The sequence below is a fragment of the Saprolegnia diclina genome, assembly GCF_000281045.1.
Source record: "Saprolegnia diclina VS20 unplaced genomic scaffold supercont1.33, whole genome shotgun sequence".
NCBI classification, from domain to species: domain Eukaryota; phylum Oomycota; class Saprolegniomycetes; order Saprolegniales; family Saprolegniaceae; genus Saprolegnia; species Saprolegnia diclina.
The window spans coordinates 378874-388221 of record NW_008246100.1 but is presented as its reverse complement, the minus strand read 5'-3'; the positions used below and the strand labels follow the sequence as shown (position 1 = coordinate 388221).

Genomic DNA, 9348 nt, shown 5'->3' with positions numbered 1-9348 from the left:
GATGGAGGCGAGGTCGACGCCGTCGATGAGGATGCGACCAGAGGCGGCCTCGACCATGCGGAAGAGCGCGACCATGAGCGAGCTCTTGCCCGAGCCGGTGCGGCCGCAGATGCCGACCTTGGCGCCGGCCGGCACGGTGAACGACACGTCCTTGAGGACGAGGTCGAGGTGGTCGCGGTACCGCATCGCATAGTGGTCAAAGGTGACGACGCCTTTCACAGGCCACGACGCGTCGACGGTTGCCGTGACGAGCTTGGTGTCACCCTCGGTTGGCAAGGTCGCATAGTGCTCGAGGCGCTCGACGCATGTCATTGTGTTTTCAACGTACGAGTACGTCATGGTCGTGCGCGAGAGGAAGCCGGACATTTGCGCTGCGTACGTGATCGCGAGGCCGGCGGCGATGACACCAACGACGCTCCTCGACGCGACCGAGATGAAGGCGACGCCGGCGATGACGGCGACCGAGAGCCAATCGAGGCGCATCTGCATCCAACGCGATGACGTCCGATAGAGCGAGAAGAAGCGCAAGTTGTTGTCGAGAATCGCGCGGCTTTTGGCGGCAAAGTCGCTGCTCATGCGGAAGGCGCGGATCGTCGAGAGGCCGTTGATCGTCTCCGAGATCGTGTTGAGGACGGGCGACCGCGACGTCGAGTCCATGCGCTTGAGCTCGCCGGACGTCAAATTGTAGTAGGCTTGGAGCTTGTAAAACGCGTAAAAGATGGGCACATACAGCGGCAGCACGTACGGCGACGTCGCGGCGCAGACCACGACAACCGCGAGGTTTTGGAAGAAAAATTGCAAAAACAAGAGCCCAAAGTACGGGATCTGCGAGTCGACTTGGTCGAGATCGCTCGAGAACCGGTTCAGGATCCGACCAACCGGCACAACGTCAAAGAAGGTCGTGACGGGCGCCGATAAGACCTTGGCAAACAGCCGTTCGTGGAGCGTCTTGGAGCAGCGAATGACGAGCAGGAGACCGTAGATAATGCGGCCGCAAATCAACACAACCGCACCGAGCATGATGCCCACGTAGATCCACGCGGAAGAGACCGCGCCAGCCATCGACGGCGTGTTCGCCCAGTGGCCCATGAACCAATCCAGCAGCGCGAGCGCGGCCTGCGAGATCGTAAAGGCGGCGCCGACGGATGCAAAGACAAAGAGCGGGCCGTGGCCGCTAAAGCTGAGGTACGTGGCGTAAATGCTCGTGGCCACCGCCCCGACTTCGCGATCTTCCTTGGCGACGAGGTTGCCATCACCGCTCGGCTTGGCTGCCTCTGGTGTTGCACGGCTCTTGGCGTCAGCAGCGTCTTTCGCCTTCGTCTCTTCCTCGCCTTCTGCAAAGCTCTGGAGGTCCGGAAACTGCGCCTTCACCATGTCAAACGGTCCGTCAGCCGCGATCGCACCGTCCACCATAACCACGATACGGTCTGCGTGCGGCAGCAGATGGTAGTGACTGTTGAGCACCAATAGCGTCGTCTTGCTCGCCAAGAGACCTTGCACACAGTCCCGAAACACGGCGCCCGCCACGTGCACGTCCAGCGCGCTCAGCGGGTCGTCCAGCAAGTAGATGTCCGCCTCGGTCCGGTACATGGCACGGGCGAGACTCACGCGCGCCTTCTGGCCGCCACTCAAGTTGATACCGCGCTCGCCAATCTCGGTGCGGTCGCCGTCCGGCAGCATGCGCAAGTCGGACGTGAGCTGGCAGGCCGAGAGCACTGCGTTGTACTTGGTGTCGTCAAAGGCGTCGGCAAAGAGGATGTTGTTGCGCAGCGTGTCGTGTTGGATCCAGGGCTCTTGGCTGACGTAGGCGACGTTGCCGGTGACGTGGCGGGTGCCGCGTACTTGGTGGATCTCGCCGAGGAGAGCGGAGACGAGGCTGGACTTGCCGCTGCCGACGGCGCCGACGACGATGGTGAGCGAGGCAGGGGCGAGGTGGAGGTGGATGTTGCGCAGCGTCAACGGCAGCGACGGGTCGGCGTCGGTGGACGGGCTTCCGTGCCACGTAAAATCACCGTCCGTGATGGCCACGTCGGGCACCTCGCCGCACGCATCGCCCGTCGGCATCGACTCGGCAACTTCGTCCGCGAGCAAGTAGGCGCCGACGCGGTCGCAGGACGTCATGGCCTCCTGCACAAAGAGGCTGCCGTTGGAAAAGTTGTAGCACGGCAGCCGCGCGACGTTCATGTAGGCGAGCACCGTGAAGGCTTTGTCGGGCGAGAGCGTGTTGCCTTGCGCGACATAGAGGAGCAAACACAAGGCGAGACAAATGGCCGGTGCGACCGAGAGCGCCGCCGTGTTGAAGACGCGTCGGCGGTGGTACTCCTTGAGAAACACGAGCTCCTGCGCGCGAATGCGATCGATGGCCGCCTCGAGGTCGCGCTCCCAGCCGTACATCTTGACGACGCGGATGCCCTGGAGCACCTCGTTCGTGAGCTTGACGCGCTCGGACTGCACGTTCAGAAGGCGCCGGCGCGTCTCGCCGACCGTCTTGGCCGAGAGGTACCCGAGAAGCAGGATGAGGTACATGAAGGCGCAGCCGACGAGCCCGACGACGTAGCCGAGCTCAAAGCCGATCATGACAAAGATGGCCGCGATCGAGATCGGCGCCGTCGGGCTCCATGGGCCGATGAGGAAGCCGTCGAAAAGCCGCTCCGAGTCGACGCCGGACAAGGTGACAATCTCGCCAGAGGACATGCTGCGCTTTGCAAAGCCCGAGAGCTTGAGGCTCTTGTGGTAGACGACGTCCATGATGATCGTCTTGGCGTTGCAGCCGAGGTTGGACGCGAGCAGCTGGCCAAAGTCGATGATCGTCACCGCAACGAGCGAAACAACCGTCAGCAGCGCCGCGAGGCCGTACCCCGACTCGATCCCGAGCGACGTCGGCTTGCCTTGCATGAACTGCAAAAGCGACTTGATCACGATCGGCTGCAGCAGCATGATGAACGAGTAGAGAAGGTAGAGCCCGAGCGTGCAATAGAGCCGGCGACGCACCGTGCGCCACAGCGCCTTGTGGAAGCGAGGTGTCGGGCGCGTCTTCTCGATGGCCCACTCGGCTGCGAAGCGTGCGCTGAGGGCCGCCGCCGTGTCACCGCTCGGCAGCAGCCACACGTCGTTCTCTTGCAGCGGCTCCTTGGCGCCTCGGCGGATCAAGCCATCCATCCAGAGCATGAGCGCAAACGAGAAGCGATTGGCCGACTCGACGGGATGCGTCGTCGCTGCCGCCTCGAGGCCTTGGGGCGTCTGCACCTCGGCATAGCTGGTGCGACCCATCGGAAACGTCGGCGCCGTTCGATGCCGGTTGTCAAATGACCAAGATACATTGGAACATCAACGATGATCGTCGACCTCGGAATGGGACTGGACGAGACTGACGGCCATCCTTGGGTGCGCTGCTCCGAGCTGTGGGTGGCCAGGGACGTGTTCGTGGATGACTCGCCTCCGCGCGTCCCACCCTCGTCGGTCCCATTTGACGAGCGACCTTGCAGCAAAATGCAATCTCGCCTCGTAGACATGGCCTTTCCAACGCCGCCTGGCGCAGCACGATATGTCCGTGGCATGTCCCGCGCAATCGTGTCGGACTTGCGCCACCTCTATCGCAATGTTGAAGGTCTCGTTGGCGAGCTAGCGTCCTGCCTTATTTGCTGCATGTAGCCGCAAGGTCGCCATGAAATGGCTTGCAAGGAGCAACGAGATGCGATGGAATGGCAGAGCGAAGCAGTCTGCTTGGGCAACCACGCGCATTGATCTGCTGCGTTGCATCTCTCTCGTGCTTCGCATGGCGTCGTTGCCGGCGCAGAAGATCGGTCGAGTGTGGGACAAACGATGTGGGTTAAACCTCCAACGGCTGCTTGCAATCGGTGGGATTCCGAAAGACCCTTGTCCACAAGCTTGGTGTTTGTATGGGAAGTGGCACGGGCGAATGAAATGCGCCGATAGTCAGTCTATTTTGAGGGCAAAACGCCGGGTTTTACCCAGAATTCCCATTGCCAGCAAGAGCACGATGGTCGCGAGCACGGACGTCGACGCGACCTTGCCGCGCGAGACGGCGCCGACCGCAGCGCCAACGTACTGGTGCCACGAGTGTGCGTCCAACGTCGCGACGATCTTCAACGTCGAGTCGCACGAGCTCGAGTGCCAGGGCTGCGGCGGCTGCTTCGTCGAGGAGCTGGAACAGGACGCTGCGGACCGGCCCCAGAACTTTGTGCCGCCGACGGCCGAGCCTCCGCGCGACGAGGAGCAGGACGCGTCGCCTCCTGGCATGTTCCGGCTGGAGCTGCCTGCGCGCCTGGATGCCGATCGCGCCGCGTCGATCGAGGTTCAAGGACCGATCCAACGTCGGTGGATGTCATGGACCTTCTGTAGGCAAACGCACCGTACGCACAGGCGCTGCCTCGCCGAGAGGATGGGCGCCGTGCAGGACCGTATGCTACTGACGACAACGCTCGAAACGAGTGTGCTCAAGGACGACGTAGGCTGTTTGAGGCGACGTCCAACGGCGCCGCCCGTACCACGCGCAACCGCATCTTCACACGCACCGGCAGCGGCCGCCCCGTCGAAGTGTACATTTCGGGTGGCAACGCGATCGGCGGCTCGGGCCTCTTGAACGCGATCGGGTCGATGCTCCAGATGCAACCCGGGCAAGGTGCCCCCGCGACCATTGGCGACTACGCCTTTGGCAACATCTCGACCATCATCAACCACCTGATGCAAAACGACCCGACCCAGGTACAGCGCCAGTCAACCTTGCCGTACGAAGCCACCGCGTCTATAGCATGGCGCGCCACCCGCCTCCAAGTCGGTCGTCGAGAGCCTGCCCGTCGTGCACATCACCGAGGTACACTACAGTGAAGCATCATGGCGGACGCCACATGCATGCATCGTGTAGGAGGACGTGGCCAAGAACCAGGACTGCGCCGTGTGCAAGGACATGTTTGCCGTCAAAGACGAGATCCGAAGGCTGCCTTGCACCCACGACTTTCATCCGGACTGCATCTTGCCCTGGCTGGCCCAAGTAGGATGATCCTTCTGCCTTCGAGTCCATGTACGAATATGCATAGCACAACTCCTGCCCCGTCTGTCGCTTTGAGCTGCCCACCGACGACCAAGAGTATGAAAACCACAAACAGCGTTCGAACCGCGCGTCAGCAGCTTCGACCAGCCGCGCGTCGACGTAGCCACTGGCCGCACCAATGCATAGCTTGTGTATCCCTGCGTCTCGGTTGTATAACGTCCACGATTGACGTGTATGTATGTGTTGCATCTCAACCGCCAGCGACGGAGGTTAGGGGTATTTCCAAGTGTGGTCGCCTCGTCCGTGGCAGCCTGCGATCGGCTAGCTTCCAGTGAATGATCATATATAATAAAGCAATGAGAGCCCGAGTAGAGCTGAGGTAGGGTCCGAGTACCTTGGCTTGTTTCAGTTGGGTCAGAAAGATATCGAGTCGGTCTGCGACACGGACGTATCCTGGACGCAGGATCTTGGCCACGCGTTAGTTAGTTAGTTTGGTATGATTTTGTAGTTAGTACACTAGACACGTGACTTGATTGTTGATGAAAAGACCAAGGACGACGACAAGGAATTCGAAAGCAGCAGAATCAAGTTGCTCGACGGAGCAACTCAGGAAACGGGTCGAAACCTCTTGGAATGCATGTGGTTTAGATATTATGTATGAGAGGTTTCAAGCACCCCATACATTTGGCTTGTGTCTTCTCCCCACAAGCTAATTCCAGCGACGGAGCGACTTCAGCGACCGCGCGAGAGAGGTGACGGTAGACGCGATGGAAGGTACGCATGGTCGGCGGCGCAACATGGAGCTCATGGCGCTGCCTAGACGATGGGACGATCAACGCCGTAGCCGTCTTGGTCGACGAGCTGCGCCATGACGACGCCAAGCTGCGGCTGCAAGCGATCAAGAAGGTGCAAGTGATTGGTACCACGAGCCTGCGCGTCGCCGTCGCTCATGGCCTTGCATGTAGCCTCGGCGCTCGGCCCACAGCGCACGCGTGACGAGCTACTTCCGTTTCTTAACGGTACTGCGATCCTCGCCCGACACATGGGCCTCATACGAGTGGTGCAAAGAGACCTTGGACGACGACGACGAGATCCTCCTGGCGCTTGCGCAAGAGCTTGGTACATTCAAAGACTGCATTGTAGTCTCATGGTCTCACGCTTCATGCAGGCGAATTTGTCGAACTCGTCGGCGGTGCGCTCAATGCGTATCACTTGCTTTTCTTGCTCGAAACCCTCGTGGCCGTGGATGAAGCCGCGGTCCGCGACATGGTAACACCAGAAAAATTATGTCGTCGCAGTGGCGACATGCATGCGTAGGCGTGCAAGTCGATGGTCAAGGTCGTGCAGCAAATGTCGCCAGAGCACATTACCGAGCACTTTGTGGCAGTCTTGCGCCGCCTCGTGACGCGCGACTGGTTCGCATATCGCTTGCACACGACAGCCTTGCTCACGCATCGAGTAGGTACACGTCGCGCATCGCTGCGTGCAGTCTCTTCCAAGTGGGCTACAATGCATTGACGCCGGCGATCCAAGCCGAAATGCGGGGCATGTTTGGCCAGCTCTGCCGCGACGACCTTCCGCTCGTGCGCAAGGCCGCGTCGACGGCGTTAGGTTCGTTTGCGCTGCTGGTGCGTGCGTTTTGCGCTACACCTTTGCCGTCATAACGCCTGCATAGACGGACGCGGCGACGGCCAACAACGAGCTCATGCCACTCTTCATCTCGCTCGCGCAAGATCGTCAAGACTCGGTGCGCCTCCAAACCGTCGACAACGCGGTCGCCCTCGCGCAGCTCGTACCCGAAGACGTCAAGATGACGCAGCTCATTCCTATCATTTGCGCGGCCGCCAAGGACACGGCGTGGCGCGTCCGGTGGTCAGTCGGCAACAAGCTCCCCGAGATTTGCCAGGCCGTTGGGCCCGAGGTGGCGAGCACGACCATTTGTACGCGATTGATTTATTCTTCGTGCTCGGTGTCTAAATAGTGTTGCGTAGGCGACACGTGCTTGGTCCCGCTGTTGGGCGACACGGAAGCCGAGGTCAAGACGATTGCAGCGGCCAAGACGCACGGCGCGTCGGCCTTTATCCACCCGGCCCAGCTCGTGGCCAAGGTGATTCCGTCGTGCACGGCCTTGGCGCGGGACCCGTCCGAGCACGTCCGCGCGTCGCTGGCGTCGGTCGTCATGAAGATGGCGCCGTACTTGGGCCGCGAGCATGCGGTGGCGCATCTCTTGCCGCTCTTTCTCCAGGTACACACGCATGGGGTAGAGTCCTGTGGCTGCATGAATGATGTAGCTGCTCTCGGACGACAACTCGGAAGTGCGTCTCAACATCATCTCGAACCTCGATCACGTGAACGACGTTGTGGGCATCGATCAGCTCTCGCAGTCCCTTTTGCCAGCGATCGTGCAGCTGGCCGAGGACCGGCAGTGGCGCGTGCGCCTTGCGATCATCGAGTTTGTGCCAACGCTGGCGTCGCAGCTCGGCGTCTCGTACTTCGAGGAACATCTCATGGAGATGTGCATGAGCTGGCTCTGCGACAGCGTCTTCTCGATCCGCGAGGCCGCGGCGCTGAATCTGCAGCGCTTGACACAGCACTTTGGCGTCGACTGGGCCCGGCAACACATCGTGCCCAGAATATTTACGATGCACTCGAACCCGAACTACCTCTACCGCATGATCTCGCTGCGCGCCGTCAAGGTCCACCAAGAGCTTAGACATCTTGTTGATCTATCGCATTAGGTGTTGGCGCAAGTGATGCCGTCCGACGCGATCCAAGCCACGCTTCTCCCGATCGTGCTCGAGCTGGCCGCGGTGCGCTCCGTCGTCGTCGCCGTTCTGCAACTGACGACGTTGTTTTCGGTAGGACCCGGTGCCCAACATCCGCTTCAACGTGGCCAAGACGCTGGAATCCATGGTGGGTCCCGTCGACGCGGCCGTGCTAGCGACGTCGGGCCAGCCGTGCCTGCACGCGCTTCTCCAAGACCCGGATGGCGACGTGCAGTTCTTTGCGGCCCGCGCCCTCCAGGCCATGCCCTAAGGGACCCTCTTGTATGCTCGGTTGCTATATGACGACGCTTCTTCATCTTCGTTTGATGGACAGGGGGATAATGAGAGGGCAAGAGTAGTGTTTTTACAGTCGAGTAGTACAGGGTTCGAGGAGGTGGTCGTCGCGATGAAGAGGGGGAGAGATAAATACGAGATGCGACCATTAGGCGTCCATGTCCACGAGGCGCGGAGTCGCCGGCGTCGACCGCGTCTTGGTGGCGATCACGCGCGACGACCCGGCCATCTCGAACGTCCCGGACGCGACAAACGGAAACTGCACCGCGAGCGGCTGCGACGCGCCTGCCGACTGGCCCGCGCCAAACGGTGTGAAGAAGAAGCGCATCTGGTCGTTGTGGACGGCCGAGAGCTGGACGTGCGCCGTCGTCTCTAAGGACGTACGACAAATGAGCGTATGCTTCGAGTTGGTGTGGGTCTACCAGGGTACGAGCACGAGTAGTCAATGGACTCGAGCTTGGGGCGCTTGGAGACTACAGGCTGTCAGACCATTGTCTCGATACGACGCCGTCTGTACCGTGGAAGGCCTCTTCGCAGGACGCGAGGCTCACGTAGCCCGACGTGTCATCGGAGGCGTCGAACGTGCCGATGCGTTTCCGCTTGCACATGGCATCTTCGTCGTCGTCATACTCGACATCGTCCGCGGTCGCCGAGTCGCTCGCCTCGGACGTCACGTCGTCGTCGTCATTGGCGTTGTTGTCGATGGCGCCGAGGCGCGCCGCAACGTCGTCGACGCATATACAGAGGTTCTTGCGCGTACCCTCGCCGCCCCGGCGCACGGCAGCGGGGCTGCAGCATGCGTCGATCGTCGACGCGGCAGCGACAAGCTCGGCGTGCGTCGACGGCGCGCCGTCGTAGGCAAAGTCGAGGGGAGTTGTCCCGCCGAGGCTGCAGGCGTCGTCGGCGAGGCCGCCCATGACCATCGTCGACTCGGTTGCAGGGAGCATCATGCAGTTCATCAGCATCATGGAGATCTTACGCGTGGTCGCCAACCCTCGGAGAACTAGGCGACTGCAAAAAACGCTCTGAACACTTGAGCCAGACTTTTTATCGGCCCGCCTATGGGACAAGTAGCTTGCGTTTTGTATGCGAAATAAAATCTCGTAAAAAAATAGCGACCGGTTGATAGACATCCGGAAAAAAAGAGACATGTATCCGTACGCATAGCGTTTCTTTTGGCGGCGTCCAAGCACGGCTTTGGCTCGCACGTCCTTGTCTGGCATCGCTCCGTCGGTCGCTACTGGTGGGCGTCGAGCTGAAGAGCCGAGAGGCCAATTT

The 9348-nt window shown here is 60.8% G+C and overlaps 4 protein-coding genes across 4 annotated transcripts; 2 read left to right on the top strand and 2 right to left on the bottom strand.

The window, feature by feature from the left end:
• Positions 1–215: 215 nt before the first annotated feature.
• SDRG_10095 (hypothetical protein) lies at positions 216–3270 on the bottom strand (the record flags this gene model as incomplete). Its single annotated transcript, XM_008616067.1, has 2 exons — positions 216–264; positions 329–3270. The coding sequence occupies 2 exons, from the start codon at positions 3268–3270 to the stop codon at positions 216–218; spliced, it is 2991 nt and encodes a 996-aa protein (XP_008614289.1).
• Positions 3271–3952: 682 nt separating this feature from the next.
• On the top strand, positions 3953–5388 carry SDRG_10094 (hypothetical protein). Its single transcript, XM_008616066.1, has 6 exons — positions 3953–4315; positions 4363–4421; positions 4473–4725; positions 4772–4834; positions 4886–5011; positions 5058–5388. The coding sequence occupies exons 1-6, from the start codon at positions 4001–4003 to the stop codon at positions 5172–5174; spliced, it is 933 nt and encodes a 310-aa protein (XP_008614288.1). The 5' UTR covers positions 3953–4000; the 3' UTR covers positions 5175–5388.
• A 318-nt stretch (positions 5389–5706) lies between these two features.
• Positions 5707–8171, top strand: SDRG_10093 (hypothetical protein). Its single transcript, XM_008616065.1, has 12 exons — positions 5707–5785; positions 5832–5930; positions 5977–6030; positions 6080–6130; positions 6180–6280; positions 6329–6426; positions 6474–6639; positions 6687–6951; positions 7003–7256; positions 7303–7707; positions 7750–7821; positions 7874–8171. The coding sequence occupies exons 1-12, from the start codon at positions 5779–5781 to the stop codon at positions 8045–8047; spliced, it is 1746 nt and encodes a 581-aa protein (XP_008614287.1). The 5' UTR covers positions 5707–5778; the 3' UTR covers positions 8048–8171.
• SDRG_10092 (hypothetical protein) lies at positions 8032–9122 on the bottom strand. Its single transcript, XM_008616064.1, has 3 exons — positions 8588–9122; positions 8493–8543; positions 8032–8442 (listed from the first exon to the last, which is right to left on the bottom strand). Exons 1-3 carry the CDS (start codon positions 9036–9038, stop codon positions 8219–8221), a joined length of 726 nt encoding a protein of 241 aa, XP_008614286.1. The 5' UTR covers positions 9039–9122; the 3' UTR covers positions 8032–8218.
• Between the last annotated feature and the right edge of the window lie 226 nt (positions 9123–9348).

Coding starts and splice junctions, on each gene's coding strand:
- SDRG_10094 (XM_008616066.1), top strand. CDS start 4,001: ATGGTCGCGAGCACGGACGTCGACGCGACCTTGCCGCGCGAGACGGCG. Junction 4,422..4,472: donor GATGGGCGCCGTGCAGGACC/GTATGCTACTGA, acceptor AGGACGACGTAG/GCTGTTTGAGGCGACGTCCA. Junction 4,835..4,885: donor CCGTCGTGCACATCACCGAG/GTACACTACAGT, acceptor TGCATCGTGTAG/GAGGACGTGGCCAAGAACCA.
- SDRG_10093 (XM_008616065.1), top strand. Junction 5,931..5,976: donor CAAGAAGGTGCAAGTGATTG/GTACCACGAGCC, acceptor CCTTGCATGTAG/CCTCGGCGCTCGGCCCACAG. Junction 6,031..6,079: donor GCTACTTCCGTTTCTTAACG/GTACTGCGATCC, acceptor AGTGGTGCAAAG/AGACCTTGGACGACGACGAC.
- SDRG_10092 (XM_008616064.1), bottom strand. CDS start 9,038: ATGATGCTGATGAACTGCATGATGCTCCCTGCAACCGAGTCGACGATG. Junction 8,544..8,587: donor CTGCGAAGAGGCCTTCCACG/GTACAGACGGCG, acceptor GACAGCCTGTAG/TCTCCAAGCGCCCCAAGCTC. Junction 8,443..8,492: donor CTACTCGTGCTCGTACCCTG/GTAGACCCACAC, acceptor GTACGTCCTTAG/AGACGACGGCGCACGTCCAG.